At 46.3% G+C, this 20,869-nt stretch overlaps 1 protein-coding gene across 2 annotated transcripts in view; it reads left to right on the top strand.

Moving 5' to 3' along the window:
• Positions 1 to 20,236: 20,236 nt before the first annotated feature.
• The window catches only part of CCBE1 (collagen and calcium binding EGF domains 1), a 104,990-nt gene continuing 104,357 nt past the window's right edge, over positions 20,237 to 20,869 (top strand). For both annotated transcript variants that reach the window (XM_063319859.1, XM_063319860.1), the window contains exons 1-2: positions 20,237 to 20,451; positions 20,588 to 20,668. In XM_063319859.1, the coding sequence (XP_063175929.1) occupies positions 20,351 to 20,451; positions 20,588 to 20,668 (182 nt within the window). In that variant the 5' untranslated portion in view covers positions 20,237 to 20,350. The remainder of the gene's footprint in view (positions 20,452 to 20,587; positions 20,669 to 20,869) is intronic.

The following is a 20,869-nucleotide window of genomic DNA, read 5'->3' on the forward strand; positions in this document are numbered from 1 at the left end:
ACCTTTCTTTAGCAAAGATTCAAAGGAAATCTTTTGTGGGGTCTATTCTCCTCCTGCATGGCGTTAGCCGCAGCAGCCCCCTTGTGAGAGCCCAAAGGAGGGCTCTCTGCTCTCTACAGCCAAGAAAAATGTCACAAAATTGCATGGAATTTCAAAAGTTTCATGGGCTTCAGAAACCTCATCTCATCGGCTCTTCCTCCTAACTATCGCCCCTTATAAAAATTATTATTCTTTTAAAATTCTGTTTCATTCCTAGACCTTGTCCTTGGTCTCTGATGCAGTCTCTGCTCAAGTCCTTGTCTTGTCTCTCAGCCCCTGAGAATTTTCACCCCTTCCAATGTTAATTAAGGAGGTTAAGTTTATGATGGTGCACAGTTCAAAGTATGAAAGGATCAAAGTAAGCAATCCCTTTGGATGGTGTCTATAAAATCTGGCTTTCAGTGCATCTGCCCCTAGAAGCCAGTGCAAGACAGAGACTTTCCTGACCTTTACATTGCATCTCAGGCTCCTTGTCATGCAACTTCTTTTCAGAGAGCCTTTAAACAGATTTGTTATTCAAATAATATGTTGAATAAAAGGAGATGGCGATAAACTCCCAGCTGACATGCATGAACGTAGCACTGTATGTAAGAGCTATGGCGTGATGCTGAGTGGATGGACTTTCCAAAGTCTTACTGAAGTAACAGCAGAGAACATTATTAAATGCCTCCCATGTGATATACAATGGATATGCCTATAATAATACAGAATATAATATATGACACACTGTCTGCTAATGTTCTGTTATCTGTTCCATTGCTGTAGTCTCAAATGCAAAGACTCCCTACATTCTTGTAATGATTAAAGCAATGATAGCAATGAGTCACCTTGTGACTTAACGGATCTATGCAAGGTTCACACTGATTGTTTTTATACGTGAGAGCAGGGCCTACCTCCTGTGGACATGGGGAAGAACGGAAAGGGACAGTTTGTGCTGGAAACTTTGCCACCACACAGTGACAGCAAAGAGCTGAGGTCAAGCCCTGTCGCTGGTGGCTGGTGAAGTGGATAAGATATCAGCGTGTCAGACGGTATAAGGGAGGTTTTGCTGTCTGCCTTCAGATTAATATAAGTAGAAATATTATAAAAAATAGGTACTCTATTAAGTAGGTTTTAGAAGTGAATAGCTGCTCAGTCTGAAGCTGGGATTTGGGACAAGGAAGAAATTTTTAATAAAAGCAAGGGTAAGACTTACAAGACCTAGCACTCCAGTCTCCTACTGACAAATTTCCTTTCTCTGGTTCAGTCAGTGTCAGTCGTTTGTGTTTTCAATATTGATACTTCAAATATAGGGGTTTTGCTTCTTTATATCTGTACATATGAAGTACTTGGCAAATTCGTCTTAAATTATTAATAGTTTCAGATGAACTGCAGCTTTTACAGCTTATCAAGGAAATACTTGTGCATGTCCTGTTGGAAAGTAGCAGAAAGACCTCTGTGTCCTCCAAAAGACTCCATCTGCTCTCCCTTGTCCTTTCCCTCTACTACACTTACTAGTTTTGCAATCAAGCCCAGCATCAGTGGCATCAGGAACACAGCAAGGGCTTCTTTCCACTAGATGCTGGGCACCCTAAACCCTCTCAAATCCACGTTTAGCAGTGTCTTTCATAGCCTGCCAGGATGAGGATGCTTCTTCCATGATTAGTAACTTCTCATAGTATTTTTATGGATAGAAAATGCCGTGAAAGCCACTGTATGTTTTGCAAGGGTAGGTCAAGAAGGCAGAGTGCTTACCTTGTGGTGAACCCCCCCAGAATTACAATAGCACAGCCCTCCATGGTATAAATCTGCTGGTCAAATGTTTCGTCTCTGCAACGCAATAAGCATCAGTGTAATCTACATTAAAGTACCTGGTGATGAAATGTGCCCAAAATGCAGACGTGTTGGATGCGGTGATCCTGTGGGTCCCCGTGGGAGCGGAGCAGTGCTGCCGTCGGCACGGACCTCGACTGCGGGGCAGGACCCACTCCCATTTGCTTGTCTCCTCGCCCTGTGCTTGTAAAACCCTTCATGCAATAGGTACCCTGGTCTGTATCTGCTGTTCGGACACTCTGTGGCAATACTAATAAATAACTCTGACAACGGGGCTATTTTAGATTTGCTGGGCTTGACTGTTATTTTTGTTTTTATTATTTTTTAGCTTGGACCTTTTGTACATACGAATTGGAGAGTGAAGGACACTCCGTTCCTATCATAGCAGAGAAAACCTGCCGCTGTGATGAAATATTTCATTTTCTCTTTTTCCTTTCTTTCTGTGCTTTATATTTAACTTTTTCATTCACATTCTATTTCTAGTTATCTACACAAAGAGAAACTATGTTTCGTGGTAAACATTTATGATGTTCGTAATTACACTGTCAACACAGGATGAAATATAGTTATTTGTAGCAGCACCAAAATGCTTTGGCATTCCTAAGAATAATTTAGGATGTGCTGCCATCTAATGGCTTTGCTAACAATAGAGGAAACGTAAGAGTACGTTTGGCTCATATTAGATTCAGAAAGAAAAATGAAAAGGTTTCCAATTACAAGGTGGGAAAGTGTGTTTAAATTACATTGCTGAAGAGAACGTGCTTAGCTCCTTTTTGACAGCTTGAGGTGCAGCGGTCTTTCACATGGCTGCTCTGGTCTGCTGTGGCAGTGCGTAAGTGCGTGCAGGGACACATTTCTACTTTATTGACATGTAATTTGAAGAATTCGTGAGCCTGTGTCATTAAATTTAATGCAGCTTCTTAAAACAAAAGTTCAACGACATTTTTGAATTCCAGTTTTTAGAGAGGTCTTCCTCTACTGCGGCTTGACCTCTTTTAGTGGTAAAAGACAGTAAATGAGCGCAGCCTGTGGCACTCTGAAAAGGGGGAGTTTGTCAGGACCATCTCTCGCCCCCTCCACTGCAAACCCCCTCCAAAACAGCCTTTCTGCTGCATTTTGCCGTGATTTCTGCTAAGTAGAGAAACAATACTGCCTCCCAGCAAGGCTTTGAATATTTCTGCTGGGCAAGCAGGTTTTTTTCACTGCTGGATGACTTAGACACTTTGGAGCCTGAGCCTCGATGGCCACAAGCTGCAGCAAAACAGCTGGTGCGTGGGGATCCCACTGGGACCGTGCATGGAGAATCCCGCAGAGAGGGGACCACGCTTGTGCCATGATTTGTACAATGGGAGGATTGTTGCTTCTGTAGTCAAATGGGAAAAAACAGCAAATGATTAAGAGTGTGAAAGGGTGTTCCCTTGCCTCTGCAGCCCCAGCTCTGGCTCTGTTCCTGTACACTGCTCTGCGGAGCTCCCCTGAACACACATGCGTGCCCCATTTCTCTCACTGGACCTGTATTTGGCTTCCCCCAACCTCCTTCTGCCTGTCCCTGTGTGCCTGGCCATGCTCTGGATGCTGCTTCGCTGGTGCTGCACCATCCCAGGAGCATCCAAGGGACACAGGGACCCTTGTGTGTGTGGCTGGCTGTGCACAAAAGGAGATCTTGGCGTAGAAGCAGCCCTGCGGCTGAAGTGGTGCTCCAGAGCATCTTTTCTCCAGCTCTGCACCACCTGGGGAGTGGCCTCACTTTTAGAATTGTTCCTTAATCAATTTAAACTGATTATCATTTGTTAAATCACCCCTTGGAGCATCACTCAACAGCCCTCCATAGTACTAAATGCATGCCACAGCGCAACCGTCCCAGCAGTGTTGGAAACAGTTTATTCATCCCTTTGTGTTCCCCTCGATGACCCCAGGAGCAGCGGGGAACGTTAACTTCTCCTTCCTGCTGCATTTTGTCAGTGGCAGTCGTGTGTGCATGTCTGATATCCAGCATGCATAAATCGAAGATGCTCTTAAAAAACAACATGTACCTCGTCTATTAGGGTTCACATCTCAAGCTTAACTGAAGGGAGGGTGGGGGCGGGAAGGGTATGACTGAATAAAAATGCCATAGTTACAGAAATATCCATGTTCGAAGTGGCCCAACTGGGTAAAAGTTCTAGCTATGAGATTAAATTTCTTAATTCCCTTAAGATTTGGAGAGCTAAATATGCGTTCAACTTCTCTGACATAAACAGTTAACACATTTATTCAATTTAAAAAAAAAAAAACAACCCACAATATTGTGCTTAAGTTACCTACGCATAATGGTGGCCTCTGTGAGTGCAAATGAGTCAAATTAAATGACTGAAACTCTTATAAGCATATGAAGATCATTCTGTCAGTGTCCAATAGAGTGCGTCCCTAGTTAATGCTATAGCCCCCTGATTGATCAGTGTTATGGACTTGTTCCTCCGGGGAAATGAAATCCTGCACAGCCTTTAAAGAAGTAACTGCTGGCAGTAGAAAAGTCACTTTGGAAATATGCACAAGGAAGTTATATATAGTAAAGAAAACTGTTCTCTGCCCTGGGTGTAGGGAAGGCACGTACAGAAAGGAAGTCTATCTTCTCTGCGGTAAGAGGACCAGCGAACAAGAAGCACAGACTGGAGTTTGTCAGTGTGGGCAAGGTTTCCAGTTAAGAGTGAGCTGCAACTCTCCAGGCATAACCTCTTCCTACCAGCCTGCTTGCATGAGCCCTAGGCTGAACCCTCGGACAAGAGGCTTTTGGCACATTGCACATACATTTTGTTTCTTCTCAGCTTCTTAAAGCTTGCAGTTGGGTAATCCTGGTCTCAGATCACCCCTGCTCCTAATTGATTTGCACCCAAGGTCACTTTGGCTTAGGACCTGCATACCCAATGGTCACAGTGTTGTTATAAGAGTGATTTATCCTCCTACACCCAAATGAGCTCTCTATCCCAGTGTCAGTTGGTGCGCGCGCAACTGGGAAATTCAATTTTTCACTCAGATGCCGAAATTCCACGAGGGACAAAGTTCTGTTAAATCTCATGTAACTTTGATCATTTGGAATGAAATGTCAGTTGCCAACAGGAGGTCAAAGGAAGTCATTTAAAGTGATTGTTTGTAAAGGAAGCTATCAGTTAGGGTTTAATGCATTTGGCCTATGCTGAACTTTAAAACAGGATCTTAAATGGTTATTAGGTTGGTCTTCCCCTGCGCTGATTCCAGCAAGCACAGTGCTGCTGTTCAAATGTAGCAACTGTTTTAGTAATTAGTTTTTTAAAGTCTAACCAAAAAGCCTTGTACAGTATAACAGCGGTTAGTGGTGTGTTAAGCTACTTCAGGAGGAAGAGCCATGTTTTATGCAAGGGGATTTTTCCAGTATGGAAGAGACAGGGAAAGGTGGGAGAAATAGCTATTCTGTTTCTGTTGCAGAGATAAGGCAGCAAGAATTATTCTGGAAGTCTTAATCTCAAATAAAAAAAGTAAAGTCAGCTAGTAAGCCCTGCCCTTTTCACAGCTTAGCAGCTCATTTGTAGCTAGCTTTAGCATTGATTGATTTCAACCCAGTCCTAATTTAATGCAATAGAATTAGCAACTCTGCATTTTCCTACCTGTGAATGCTGTTGCTCCCTTGGTGTATTTTGCCTTGCTCTTCCTATCCAACTGTGCCTTTCCAGGGGCAATGGAAAACCCCCTCCTGCAATCAGGCTTAGTGCTCCCATTCACTTAAAGCCACTTTCTCACTCAACAGAACACGTAATGACAGTCACTGCAGACAGCAGCCCTTTCTGAGGAAAGGGAACATTAAAAATGCACGGGGAAATCTCCATTCAGCAAAAGTCATCAAAACTTCTGCTTACAACCTAGAACACTCCGTTGTCAACAGCTTCTCTTGGACCAATACGTGGCTGCTGGCTCTTACTGTATCCTGTCTGCTTGCTTCTCGCCCACACCCGCGCAGAAGTGTCATCAACAGAACGGGCATTTGCTAAATCTGACAATACTGGTGTGCTGAGCTGATGAATTAGTTATAAGTGACTTCTTGACTAAGTTGGTGTCCCAAGCATAGACCTCATCAGTTCTTGGCATGAAGAGCGCCTTTCCTCAGGCAGCTGCTCTAAAGCTAAACTCACATCAGCTTAATCTCCATGTCCCTTTTAGAAATAAATTTGTTCATCCAGCCCATCTGTTTGCTCACCTTACCTTGACCATGCTCTCCACATTATCTATCCATGCACAGCTTGTGCCTGGAGTCCATGGAGCAAGGTCTTCACCTCTCCTTCCTATCCCCTCCCTTTCCATTGCAGTGACATATGGGAATGCTGTTTGAGTGCTGTACAAATCCATGTGTGGTGAAATTAAGTCATTGGCTTTTTCTCAGCTGTTTGTTTCTGGCAGCTGGTCCTTCAGTGTTCTAATGGGGCAGGTCAATAAAAATGAATGAGTGTGAGGAAAAGATGAGGAGAACTTATGCAAAACCTGGAATCTCTCTGAGTATAAGAGAGGCACTGTGGGAAAGACGTTGCGATTTTGTCATTGGAGCCTTTCTGAAGCAGAGCCAGCCACAGCTCACAGCCGGAAAGCAAGCTGGGTCAGAAAGTTGGCACAGCTTTTGGTTCGGTTTTGGTCTTTGTCTGAAGCTGAGGGGCTGTGAATGCTGCTGAAAGCAGAGCTCTCCTTCCCACCACTGCAGCTGGAGGATTGCAGTGGTTCTTGGTGATGGGTGAGGGAGTGAAAAGGGGGCTGGGTGGAAAGCTGGGCTGCTGGGATGCACTGGTTTGGACTGCACTGTGCGGGGAAGGAGGTCATTCCCATCTCTGCTTCCCAGCCACAAGCAACCGCTTTGAAGCAGATGACGAGATGCTGTGGAGCAGATGTTTTCCCATCTGGTGGTTTCTTTGCCATGAGGCTACAAAGCACCATCCCTGACCAGCCTGAGGACTTCCCTTGGCACTTCATGTGAGGACAGATGCCACCAGCAACTTATTGGCAGCCCCCAGCCCATGGTTGAAGGGGCAAAGGAAGCGATGACATTGTCATAGAGATTTTCATACATGGAGTCCCACAGGACTGGGCAGGGGGCTCGTAGGATGTGCCTAAAGAAATCACGTTTGTTTAACTTTGACATTTTCGTAGAGTTGTGGAGGAAAATAAATAAATTCATCCATGTTGTATTCAGTCCTAATTTATTGCTTTTTTCTGTGTTTCCAGGTTTTTTTTTATTTTCAGGGGTGAGAGAAAAGACTTTGAAGGCCTGTGTGTTTCCCTCTATTTACATGCCTTGCTGTCCTCGCAGATGCTACGGTACAATGAGCAGTTTTCCACCACTGTTGTGCCCAGTTCAGCCTGTGCGTCTCATCCTCACGCAGAAATTTTGTCATGCACAGGTTTATTGCATCTCCCTTTCTCTCCTCTGCTCCAGCTGTGGTCTTTGTATCTCAGTCAGATATGCACATGCTGGACGTTTGCATGGATCAAATTTGTGAATAAGAAAACTTTGGGTTGCATGTTCTTGCAATTTGCTCATAAATTAACACTGGAAAACTTTTCTGCAATGTCAGCCTGGCCGTGTTCTTGTAAAGCAGTCCTCCTGAAAGAGCAGATTGTTATATACGCTTTATATTATCGTATAGTTCAACCTATAGTTTGCAAGTTCTTCCTTTTTGTCCTACCCCTCCTCTCAGCCTTCTTGCCTTGGCTGTGGCCAACGGGGGAGTAGGCCCTCACTGGTGTGGTGTCCCCCTGACCCAAAGCCACAGGAGCAGCAGCTTCCCAGAGCCTCCAGCAGGCAGCTGGTACTACTGAAAATGATCATCTCATGCTTTTTCCTTCCCCTGCTCACTTGTGGCTTAGTTCAAAGTCTTAATTTTTCAGAGCAACAAAATCCTGTAGTGTCTTTCTTGCATGAGTAAAATTGCTGCTGGACATTTCCCGCTTATGGCTCTTTTTGCCATATTTTGACCTTGTTCAACCTTAAGCCTTTTATTTTAACATGGAAATACTGAGGGAGGAAAGTGGTATTAACCAGGTCTACTTTATTCATACTTATGAATTATTGCTATCATGCTGCACTAACAATGGCGATTTTTATGAGATACAGTGTATTTCTGAGACATCCACTCAACCAACTACGTTTTGGTCCGAAGATTAGCCCAAATTGACCACCAAGTACTGGCTTGCAATCTGTGTGCATGGACATGAATGAGTTCGGGGTCTGATTAGGACATCCCCTGGGTAGTTTAGATCTGGCCTTCAAAACTGCATTGCTTAAACTGTGTTAGAGGACATTTTGTCTCTGCTCTGCAGTGCCAAGGTTTTCTGGTTTGGTCTGTGTTATGATGTTTGCCTTAGCGTGACGTTGCTCACTCAGACTGACAACCTGACTTTGCTGTCCCCACATGTCTACCTGTCTTCAAGTCGTTGTGGTGGGACTTCATCAGTGTTGCTCTTAGGTTACACAGATTCATAGAATCATAGAATCGTTAGGGTTGGAAGGGACCTTAAAGATCATCTAGTTCCAACCCCCCTGCCATGGGCAGGGACACCTCCCACTAGATCGGGTTGCTCAGAGCCCCATCCAGCCTGGCCTTAAAAACTTCCAGGGATGGGGCATCCACAGCTTCTCTGGGCAACCTGTTCCAGTGTCTCACCACCCTCATGGTGAAGAACTTCTTCCTAACGTCCAGTCTGAATCATCCCATCTCTAGTTTTAATCCATTCCCTCTAGTCCTACCATTACCCGACATCCTAAAAAGTCCCTCACCAGCTTTCTTGTAGGCTCCCTTAAGATACTGGTAGGCCACTATAAGGTCTCCTCAGAGCCTTCTTTTCTCCAGGCTGAACAACCCCAACTCTCTCAGTCTGTCCTTATAGGAGAGGTGCTCCAGCCTCTGATCATTCTCCAATGGCTGCAGATAATTTGGAGAATTGGCCAGAAAAAGGAGAGGATTATGCGTGTACGAGCCACAAACAGGGTAAGTACAGCTGAAGGCAAGAAGGTCAGTGAGCTCTTTTAACACAGTCTTCTCCTGGGAGTTACAAACCAGTGGAAAAAATATTTCGAATTGTGGGGTCTTGTTAGAGTAACAGGCAGCCATAGCTGTTCCCAACATGCTTTTTTGGCTGTTTAAAATAACTCACGGGTTTGACAGTCTGTGGCATACATCCAGTTAAAAGTCAACTCGATTCTCCTTTGGTAGAAGTCTGAGCCAGAGCTTTGCCGTTGATTTCCACAACGGCAGAAACCAGCCCTGACATTTGTCACCTTGTTATTAACATACCTCCCATGGCACTTCTTGCTGGAAACATTCAAGAAATCTCCCCATTACAAACAAACATGGCCTGAAGTGGGGCCACAAGATCCGAGCAGTGGTGCTGTGAAGACCACAGCTTGTCAGCTACTCATATAACTGTCCGTAGAACAGAAAGCGACACATTCCTCATGAAAACTGGACTGGGACAACCCTGAACGTACAGAGCAGCGATTGTAGCTGGGCCAGGAGGATAGATAGCAATATATATATAATTCATCACCAGAGTGCACATTTTGGAAGCAAAAGGATTTCACGTCAGGAAAGGCATGCTTGCCACTCTATATTTCAGTTGTGAAGGTCTAACCGGAGCTTTGGCAGCATCTGGATGTTAGATATACGTCGGGCTTTGTCAGCACCAGCTAGCGTCGTATGACACATGCTCAATGTCCAAATTATTTTACTGAGAGTGGTAAAGACTGCAGTAAATCAGAAGCAGCTGAAGAATAAGTGTGTATGCACTAGTTCACCAGTTTGTTGCGCTGTTAATGATTACCCACCGTTCGTTACGGAGCAGGATGAGCAGCATAGATGGCATATCTAACCATTAGCTAACAAAATGCATTCACTTCTGTTCAGACTGAATTGCTTGTGGGAGAAGGTGCTGTTATAGTTATACTTTAATCGTGTCCGCTGTGGAGTGTCTGATGCCATCAGTCCCCAGGGTGGGAGACCTGCCCACACCAGGGGTAGGATGCTGTACTGGGCAATTGTCACCCCAGTTCCAAGCCAGTGCTGCTGTGGGCAAGGAGGCACCGATACCAACCCAGGCATGGGGGTGGGAAGGCTGAGATGGATGGGTGGATGGAAAGACAGAGAGGAAAAAGGGTTGGAGGAGAAGGCAGCAAGCCTAGGAACTAATGGCTTAGAGGCCAGGGTCGTCTCATACGAACCACACATCTAAGAGAAGCTGGGAGACTTCAGTGGCTGAGAAGAGGTGTCAGACGGACACTCCTCAAACATTTCTTCTCTGCAGGAGGCAGCTGGCTGGCGATGGGACCGACTTCAGCCAATGGACACGCTGTCTAAAATCAGGGCAGGTGCTGAACAAACAGAGGAACCCTCCCGAGCCGCTCCTTGGCTGCTCCTCTAGTACTGGCCTGAGCCCTGGAAGAGCATCTGGAGGGATCCCTCCTCAAAAGAGGCAGAGGATGCCAGGGCAGCGAGGCCACGCTGATGCATTGCTCAGCCGGTTTCTGTGCTGTGCCTGCTCGCACCGTGTCTGACAGCCTGTTTGCTTCTACGGGCCGCTTCGCTTGGAAATGCCTTCTCCCAAGTGTAATATCTCATACACATGCTTGTAATTCATTGAAACCCCCTTTGCTCTCGTGGCAACTAGCCACCTAGATGTATTTAATCCAAAAATAAGCGTTGCAGATTATAAATAGCTCCTGCACACACTACGAACATATTCCAAGGAAATATTTGGACGTGCTGCCTGAAGGAAGAGTCAATAAGGAAAGGCAGCTTGGTTCAGCTAAGTGCCAAGGTATGCACTGATAATTTCCCTTGTTGTTCAGTAAAAATGAGTTGCTGTCAGGATTGTTCCTTTGTTTGCTCTTTTTTGTTCTAACAATTACTTTTTAGGCAGGAAAATAGCTGACCTAACTTTGGTAAGTAATAGATGCAGAGTCACAATACAAAACCGCTTAATTTTCTGGAAGATTGAAATCACCCTCACCTGTTTGAGAAATCAAAGTAAATATCATTCAACAGATATTTGTCTTTTCTACATGATTTTTTGGGTTTGTTTGGTTTGGGTTTTTCTGGCTGAAGCATAGACCTGGAAAACCTATTACTTGATACATAGCAAAAAATGGAAATACAGCTTGCTGGCTGCAAAGGACCATTTGGAATTAGAAGAACAAAGTAACTTAATTCTCCAGTGTTCTGGTCCTTCCAGAGCTCTGTTGGAGATGCTGAACATTGTTAAACACTTTAATAGAGCTGATTGACTTATTTTGTCTTTCGCAAGCACTTGGATCCCTGTTATTGCGGTGTCCTGAGGTCTTAAAGAACTCACTCTGTATCGCCTCGAGGACACCTGGAAAGTGTACATCATTAACCACCAGGCGCTGTCAGTCCCTTGTGGGGTGTGACAACAGGGGGCATGAAGGGACTGAGGCCCAGATCCTAGAAGGCCTTGGCTAGTCTAAGGCCTGCTGTCTTCCCTGGCAATGCGGAGCTTCTGTGTCTTTGAGGGTCTGCACCCACATGGCTCACCCACCGCCTGGGAGGGAGCACGTATCCGGACCCAGCTCTCTCCATTCCCGGCGCCGTACAGAGACCAGCACCCCGTGCATTCAGTGCTGCTGGTGAGCCCCTCTGCTGATCCCTTTGCATTAATTTTATAGTGGTCACCCGCGCCGTGAGCATCACTGCTGGAAACTCGTAGTGACTGGTGAGGGTGGCACTGGTACCAACAGGGCTGCCCAGCACGGCCTCCCTGTCTGCAGAGCCGCAGGGGCAAGAAGGATGCCTGTTTTCAGCCTGCGTTCACTTGCAGTTGCGTCCGGTGCAAATGCCTGCAGAAGACAATGCAAAAGGTATCGAAGCCATGCTCTGGAGCAGGGGAAAGCCCTTCACAGTGGCTGCTAGCCTGCTGCAGGCACTTTCTGTGTTCCACTGGTACACTGGGCAGCAGAGGTCAGACAGGAGACCATGAGTTTTCTGTGTTTCGAGCTACCACAGACACTGTTCTGAGTCGCTGTTGCATCTTTGGATAGCAATGTAGATATGTGGATGCAGGGTGGGAGCATAACTGTGGGGTTTATTTCCAGAATGCCTTTCTCCTCAATTTAATCTAACCATTGCTATAAAGTTGTGCAATTGGTACAGATGACGAGAGGAGCAGAAGCCAGATGGCTTCACCAAGCGTTTGTGGTTGGGTTTCTGTATAAGGATTGGTGTGAGGAATTTTGAAAAATCTTCTAGCAAGATACAAGGCATGCAGGAGATCAAGCCCTGACTCCTTGTAATATTAAAGGACTTGCAAAGGGGTAAATGTGAAAAGGAATGTCTCTCAGATTCATTGGTGGAAAGCTGCAATTTCTTGCTGAGGCCAATCAGTCTTTTAGTGATAGACAAGGATTAAGACACTTTTAGCCTGAAGTCAAACCAGATCTATATTACTTATTTTGGAGAGAAAGGTCCTTCTCAAGGCAAAATCCTGTATTTATCTTAACAATTAACATTTCAGTAAATGGACATCTGAATGTGGATTTTCCCCTTTTCTGGCAAGAAAATTATCTTTCCCAACACGCTCCGTTTGCTTCCTGCCTGTGCTTAACAAACTTTGAAGTCTTCCACATCCATCATTGATCACTAAAGGTCAGCGCTTCACAAGCTCAAAAGAATAGATTTTTTTTTTCCTGTCACTGATTTTCTTCCCTACAAATGTCCCATGGCGTTGACTTAAGCTGCTTCACCTTTGGCTATCAACCATAGGGCCAGAAGCAGAACCGTTGCTCTTGAAATAGGCACTAAAAGTTTTGAGTAATTTCTTATGTTTTTCACACAGACATCAGCAGAATTACACAGTGTTCACTGCTGAACATGGTGGGTGCCTGGAGATTCATTTTCCTGCAATGAATCTGCCAGAGCCTATTTCTGAGTAATTTATCGTTGATTTGTCAAGAGTGGTCAGTCCTCATAGAAAACAGTCTTTTATCTCTGACACAACCAGCATGGCTTTAATGGGAAGGGACTCTTTAACCGAGACAGTTTAAAAACACTTGCCTTTTGACCCCTTTCTTTGAGATGTGATTGAATGTGTGGAGTGTTTTTGCAAGGAGTGCAGAATAAATAAGCAGTGAGCGAGCTGTCACAAGCTGTGGACTGAAGGTCGTATTCTTCTTTTTTTCACTTGTGTTTTGCCAGATTAACTTCAATGAAATGGGTGACTGGTCTGAATTGAGCCCATTTCTGTGATGAGTTACATGTGTTGCACCAAAGGGCAGAGTGAAACTCTGGTAAAAGCTGCCTCATTTAGAAGGAAATCGGAGGGGAAAAAAATGTATCGGTACTAATAAGGTGGCAAAAACAGCGTGCAGGAGATGAAAAGCGTGAAGCGTACTGTTATTTCCATGGCAAGGGGAACGGCACCGTCGCTGCAAAGCTGCTGCTTCCACTGTCACACCAGGCTGATCTTCAGTTTAAATAACCTGCCTCGGCCTGTGAGCGGAGGGCTTTTAAGTTTGGGTAAACTCCATTAGCCCACTTACAAATTACACGTAAGTTAAAACATTTCTTCATCAGCAGATTTGTAGGTAAGGGTTGGGGAGGATGTGCACGCATGTGTGTGTGTGTCCCGGCTTTTCCAAGGAGGGCAGGTGCAGTTAGCACCCCAGGAGAGGCAGGTTTCAAAGTCTGTGGTGTACCCATACACCTCGCAAGCCCCCCTGCACCCAGCTTGGCCCATAACTGCATGAACAAGGGCTCCATAACTATACGAACAAGGGCTTTGCGATCTCCGAGAGGGCTTGAAAACTTTGGGGCTTCCATCCAGTCGCGTCCGTGTTAATGCATCTGTCACCAGAGAGTGCCCGCGGCTCCGCAGGGGCTCGAGCCAAAGAAAACACAGCTGGGGGGAGATGCCACAGCAGGGGCACGTGTGCGCAGTCTCCGGGCTGCATTTGCTTTGGCGCAGGCTCCAAGGATTGATGAGCAACATGCGGGCTGCTCTCCTCCCCCCTGTGTCACAGACCTTCCTCAGAGTCCCTGCGTAGCTTCGGATACGGGCAGCACTTTCAAGAGAGGTTAAGACGAGCCATGGAAAAGCAGCTTTTCCACAGGCGTAACCACAGCTACCTGGGCTGCCTTGGGTCGTGTCAAGACATAGCTGCAAACCGGCGGCACAGTGAGGAATTTTGCCCACTCTGCAGGTGGGATGGCAGGCTGCAGGGGCCTCCGTGAGCAGGGACTAGACCACGGCAGATAGCTGAGCTTACTGCCACTCGCTGAGGATGGGTCCATAAAGGTGAAATTTTGGTTCAGCAGCTCTGGAAGAACACAATGAAATTAGCACTGCAGCGTGCAGCACTCCTCAAAGAAATCCCCATCAGGAACAAGTAGGAAAGTACAGTTATGTATTCTATAGTGATATTGATTTCTATACATAACAAGTATATTTTGCACTTTTAAAGATGTATATTTTATATTTCAATGCTGTCATCAGGGTCAAATTTTGCCCCCAAAATAAATACCTTAGACTTTACATAAGCAAACCTGACCAAAGGTGGGAAAGAAGAGATTAGGTCACGTTGTAGACGGCACGCTGAGGTTCAGAGATTAACACCCACATGCTTAGTGGTATTTAGATTGTGGAAGGTCTGGGCCTACGTCAATTACCCAAGGTCATGCAAGCAGTTTGAGGCCAAGGACGTAACTGGAAGTGTTTTCTCGCCTGTTTTACTTGCTTGTATGCATGGTAATTACATGTGTGCGTGTGTGGGAGCATGTTGAAAAACACATTTTTGGACAGTTGCACCATCCATTCTCTGCTGATGTCTTCTACATACGTGGCTTGATGCCTTACTCACTGGAACATCTTTCCTAGCATTTGCAAACCATTGACTGAAACGGAGACATCTTTGTCCTATAAGCAGTATCCCCTATTCCAAAATAAAGGCTTGTTGATTAACCACATGTAATTAAAAACAAACAAAACACCCTTTTGTAAATTTTGTTGTAAATTTTCAGTTAACTCAGATCTTTCGCTAAGGTCTCCTCTTGCTCAAGCCTTTATGTCCATTCTCTGCACTTTTCAGCCTGCAGTTTTCAAAGACAACCCCCCCCATCGTGATCCAAAATGGGGATGGGGGGCTGTTAGCATCTGGACATTTACGAGCTGCTTTGGTGGCAAGCACATGCAACAATCTTAGCGTTGGACATCCTTTGCCACCAACTTGCATGCTAAAACAGGGCTTCCACAGCTTTTTTGAATCAAAGGACCACCTGATTTATTTGGGAAAAAAAGAAAGGAATACTTCCCAGAGTCATCTTCCTCCATGCTGCCACCACGATGCACGTTTGCAAAAAAAAAAGAATGAGTGCTCAAATTTTACTTCAATTTGTACCATCGGATCTAGTTTCCCACCTATTCCGTTTCTTGTGTGCACATGTGGGAACTGTGTGGGTATCTGTGTGTGTCAGTGGTTAAAAACTGATTTCTCAATCAGTGACCTTCCAAAGTCTTCCCCACCACCCAGGGCCTCTATAGCACAGCACCACCATGGGATGATCATCACAGGAGCAACTGCTGCTTTAGAACCTCAGAAGCACAAGGACTTTGTTCTAACCATTACAAAGACTAGGCAGAAGGTATCTGTTTATCTTGCTGTCCATGCACTTAGAGCGATGGCCCAGGCCTTGTCAAAGGAGCCCGGACTGACAAGAAGCACATACGCACCTCGGAAGCCGATGGTGTTTGATAGCTGGTATGCCATGGAAGATTTCACATTCTTCAGCTCTAATCTCGTATAACAAAATGGAATTCAAACCTAGCCCTTGAGAAAATAAGTCAGCTCTGGTTAGTGTCATGCTGTGTCCCGTGTATCGGTCAGGATTTGCTTTTGGTGGATTAGAGCTATCGTTTACCTATTTTCTGCTTGGTCAGCAGCGCTATTGTTTTAGCTGATATTTTTCAAAGTTGTTTATTTTCGCTGCTAATCTGAGATGAGCCCTGTAATTATCTGTGAAATGGAGGAAGCAGTCTGGGGCAATTCCTTTCTGTAGCTGTGATGCTCTCTGGAGGCAATGCCTCATGGTCACCATTGCGTGTTTTCCAAGGTGCCTTTTTCCATGGATATTTTAAAAACAATTGCATCCCATTTCAACTACCTTGGTCCTGCATTAACATGTTTTACTAAAAAGCCCTCTGACAGAAAGCAGAGACTGTTTGTCTCCTAGACGGATTAAGTGCCATAAGAGTGTTTGTGATGAGAAGTATCTTCCCCCTGCCTCAGTATTTTTATTTAATGAATGTTTTGTGGCGTATTTCATATGTTGGGCTCCAGAAGTAAGATAACACCTTGCACCTTCTAGGAAAAATAAATAAAATATTTTCACTTTCGCAGTTTCTCATCTTTTCAAGGCACAATAACAGGATGACCAAAACAGAGGCAAGAGGCATAACCGCCTTCCCCCATTTTTTTATCCCTTCTTCTCCTTGCCCTTTGCCACCCAAACATACCCGTGTGCTGCTGTGACCATACCACTGTCTTCTCAGCATCCATTCCTACTCTCCTGCTCAGACACATGCCCTCCTGGCTGCTCTACCATCCTCTTTCAGGTTGTCATACCTGTTTAGACCTGGGCAGACCTCAGCCCCCCCCGCAAGGTTCCCTGACATTTCTTCAGCCCCTTTCTCTTCCCTGGTTTTCCTCTGCGTCTTCCCATTTTTTGTTTCTGCCCTTTCTCTCACCTCCTTACTGTCCCAGATCTGTTTTCTGTGGACCCATGGATCACCTCTGACAGCCTCGGCTTTCACTCTTTGCCTTTGCTCTTCCTATTTATTCCTTGCTTCACACAGCCTTTTAAAGACCAGGCAACTCCGTTAATCACAGAAGAGTTAGGAAGAAACTCCACTTCTCTCTAGATAACTAGATAGAATTATTCAGAGTATATTTTTTGTACCTGGACAGGTTCAGTCTGGGCATTCACCTGGAAGAGAACAAAGTTCACAAATGACCAGCACAAGCCCTTTCAAATATGAAAAGTATCCTAGGCCCAAGATGTTCTCAAAAACTTCTGTTTTCTCTTTGTTTACACCTTCAGTCCTGCTCTGATCTCCCCGAACATGTCGATGCCAACAGCTGGAGATCTGGTGGAGTTGCCACCAAGGAACTTGATGCAAACACAATGCTGTAGTGGGATTAAGACTATTTACAATAACTGGTTACTTGCTGTTTAATTGAAGCAGATGGAAAATGCACTGATGAAAACGTCGGTTGTAAATGGATTAAGAAAAATCACAGTGCATACCTCTGAAAGTTCCAGTGAAACATCTTAAAGAAACAAAAAAAGCCTCAACCCGCCCCCACAACATGATGTTCATAGTATTTTTAAAGGTGGGGGTAGGAAGTAGGGAAAAATAATCTTCTATATTCAGGACCACTATTAAACTTTCAGACCTCTCTGTGCATTTGTACTGAGCCTAATACAACAGCTCTAATGGAGGTCTATGAGTAGTAGGATAATAAAATAACCACTCAAGATCTTGAGAACTTTTCATGGATGCAAATGACCTCAGTGTATTTCTAATTTTTTTCTGCACGCCCTTCTCCTCCTGCTCTGCAGCGTGCAGAAGTTGTGCCTTTCCACTATGGAAATGGGCTTCAGAAAGACCCTCTTTGGGGGTGGTGATTCAAGTTTGTTTCTGAGCTGTTCCAGTTGCTAGCAAAATCCAGAAAAGGAATTTGAATTTGGATTATTAATCCACATCATTATGAATGAACTGCAGGAAACAATGCATCTTCCTACATAAACAGTATAAATAAAACTTCTGATAAGCACTTTACTACATTGAATTCCTCATTCTTTTCTTTGAGAGCACTCCAAAATTTAGTGTGCAGCTTAATCAACTTCGTACGTGCTTGAGTTGGGCAAGTCAAAACTAACATGACCCTGCACAAGGAAAAGCATCCCTTGCACGAGAAAGCACATTCTGCTTATTTACTATACGTGAAAACAGTCCCAGATCATTCCTTCCCTGAGGCAACAGGAACATTTCAGTGTTTCCTTAACCACCGCCACCCTTCAACACTTTCCAGGAAGCAAGCCGTCTTCTCAGGGTGGCCCTGGCCGCACGGTCATTACAGCTGAGATGGAGCTGATGAAGCAAAATGATGAAACCCTCAACTTTAATGTATTCGGTGGTAATAGGGTCACCAACTGCAAATTATGGATGTTGTTGCATGGTGCTGTTGAACCTCTCTGTCCTATCTACTATCGATCATGCTTAATTTCTTTCATATCTAAAACTTTGGGGCCTGCTTTGGCAAAGAGTTGAGTACAGGATTTTCTTCACCTGCAGGTTACCTTGTCTAAATTAACAAGGCTGTTTTCATGAGTTAAATGAAAACATACGTAAGCTGCTGTAGTATTTTTAATTAAAAAGATAGTACAGTGTGCTGATACAGTGCTATGTGGGTGGCAGGCATTAAAGAAAAGGCAGAGAGCTGAGTTAAGCAATTCAGGTAGTGAATCAGATTTGCAGTGAATGGCAAAAGTTCTGGGAAAAAAAAACACTTTTGGGGAGCCCACTCATGCTCTATAGGGATCCTTTGAAAATCAGAGTCCTTCTGATGTCATGACACTTGGGTCTGGCTTGGAAATCATCCAAAGGATTCTGTCTCTGTGCTTGGGTATGATTAAATTTCTTTTAAAAATTGAGATTTTTGAGGGACTGTGACCACCTCTGGAATGTGGTAAATTAAATCCTTTGTTATCTATCGACAGACATCGCAGGGGTTACAGCAGTGCAAACCTCTCTTCATTTCAGACCTTGTCACTGGATACTTTCCACTTGGGGCGGGAGGGTGAGGAACACGATGTGGAGACAGGTGTCTCCGGAGCGCCTGCGTCCAAGCACCCAGGTCCTGCTTTTATTCCTGTTGTCTCCGAGTCCGGAGCGGCTGTGTGAGAGAGACGAGGGCTTGGCCCTGCGAGAAACACTCAGAGTTTTCACTGGCTTCAATACAGCAAGTCCTGTCTTTGCTTACTCATTATTTGTATAAAGGCAAAGCAGTAATTACAAAGAATAAACATCTCAAAAATTCTCTCAACAGCAAAAGCAAAAACACAAAAAAAAAATCTGCCATGCAGAACTCCCTTGCTTAACTGAGCACGGGAATAGAGAAAATGAACGTGCAGCGGCACCTACAGCAGAGAAATACCTTGAAGTCGGCGGCTCACAGCACGAACAGCAGAACGTGGTGACAGCCGATGCTACGCAAGAGAGGGAAAACTTCTGACAAGCCCCAGAGTTTCCCAAGGAAGAGTCCATCTGTCACAAGCCTTCTTCTGGGTGCCGGACAACATACCAAAGGGCTTAACAGCTTAATCATAGCTGATTCTTATATGGGGCTCTGCATTGTTTATTTATTTATTTATTTTACTATTAGGGTCTTCCTGTTACAGACAGGGGAAACTGAGACACAGAGCGGTGAAGTGACTTATTCAGACGTTATCTGTGGCAGAGCAAAAAGTAGAAGGGAGTGTTGCTTGAGTCCTCTTACACATCTTTATTTCTTCTGTGCCGGTTTAGTAGAGGAGTTACAGCTTGTTACTTGCACATCCCTGACTTTTCTGTAATAATATTTATGTACGGACTGTTGCTCACATGTCCCTGATTTTTCTGGCTGTAAAATGAGGTTATTTATACTACAGGTGAAAGTGCCAGTAAGGCTGATTTGCACACCCTCATTTCCCTGGAGCCTCTCATACTGGTAGGAAGTTCTGTGGTGATCAAAGCCAACGCGTCGGCCAAACATTTTGCAAAGGCATAGTCATTTTGCGGGTTTGCTCCCCTGGTCCCAGGCAGTTAAACTGTGAAAACAGGATACGGTACGGCGGGCCAGACCTGATGCGCTACTTTATCGAAGTCTGTTGTCGTTAATCTCCTTTTTTATGAATGGCGGGGAAGTGGCAGCCGTACACAAGGATAAACAACCGTCGCAGCAGAGATGCTTTGAACTGCCCTGTTGCTTTGGGAAAGAGATACAAGATAAAGCCGGATCTGGAAAGCATCAGTGATGGTGCACCGAGAGCCGCCGGTCACCCCCGCGGCTTCGGTCCTTTCCATCACTTTCTTCCCGCTCAGCCTGGGGCGGGCACCCCCGGACCTGTCCCGTGCAGCCACGGCGGGGGGCTGGGAGGGCACCAGGAGGGGTACACCGCTGTCCCCTCACCCCCGCCGCACATCTGCCGCGACCCCGCCACATCTGCCCGCCGGCCCGCCTCGCCCCGCCCCGCCCCGCCGCGGGGGCCGCATCTGCCGGCACATCTGGGCTGGGCGCGGGGGCCCCTCCCCGCGGGCACATCTGGCGGCAGCGGCGGCGGCGGCGGCGGCGGCGGGGGGCGGCCCCTCCGCCGGGGCGGGAGGAGCGGCGGGTCGGCGCAGCCCCGCCGCCGGCCGGGGCGGGCAGAGCCGGCGCGGAGCGCAGGGGAGAGGCGGCCCGATGGGGCGGCCGTCCGGCAGCCTGGCCCCGTTCCGCCTGCTGCTGCTGCTGGCGCTGGGGCACGCCTGGACCTACCGGGAGGAGCCGCAGGACGGCGACAGGTGAGCGTCCCCCCGCCCGCGGACCCCCGTGCTCCTCTTCCTCTGCGTCTCCCCCTGCCCCACATCCACTACCCGCTTTTATTTTCTCTCTCTCTCTTCCCCACCCCCGTTAATAATCCCACTCCCCGCCTTGCAGGGAGGTTTGCTCCGAGAACAAAATCGCCACCACTCGGTACCCCTGCCTGAAGCCCACGGGCGAGCTCACCACCTGCTTCAGGTGAGCGCCGCGGCCGCGGTGGGGGGTGGACACGGAGCGGCGGGGGACGCGCTCGGGGCTCGCTGCCCCGGCTGGGCGGGGGGGTGAGGGGGAGGAGAGCGGGGGACACAGGCGTGTTGGTGTCAGGCGCGGGGACAAGCAGCTGTGGCATCTTTTGCCTCCCCGCTGCTCCCCGCGAACCCACCCCGGCGTTTCTGCCCC

The sequence above is a fragment of the Chroicocephalus ridibundus genome, chromosome Z (genome assembly GCF_963924245.1).
Source record: "Chroicocephalus ridibundus chromosome Z, bChrRid1.1, whole genome shotgun sequence".
In the NCBI taxonomy this organism is placed as follows: Eukaryota; Metazoa; Chordata; class Aves; order Charadriiformes; family Laridae; genus Chroicocephalus; species Chroicocephalus ridibundus.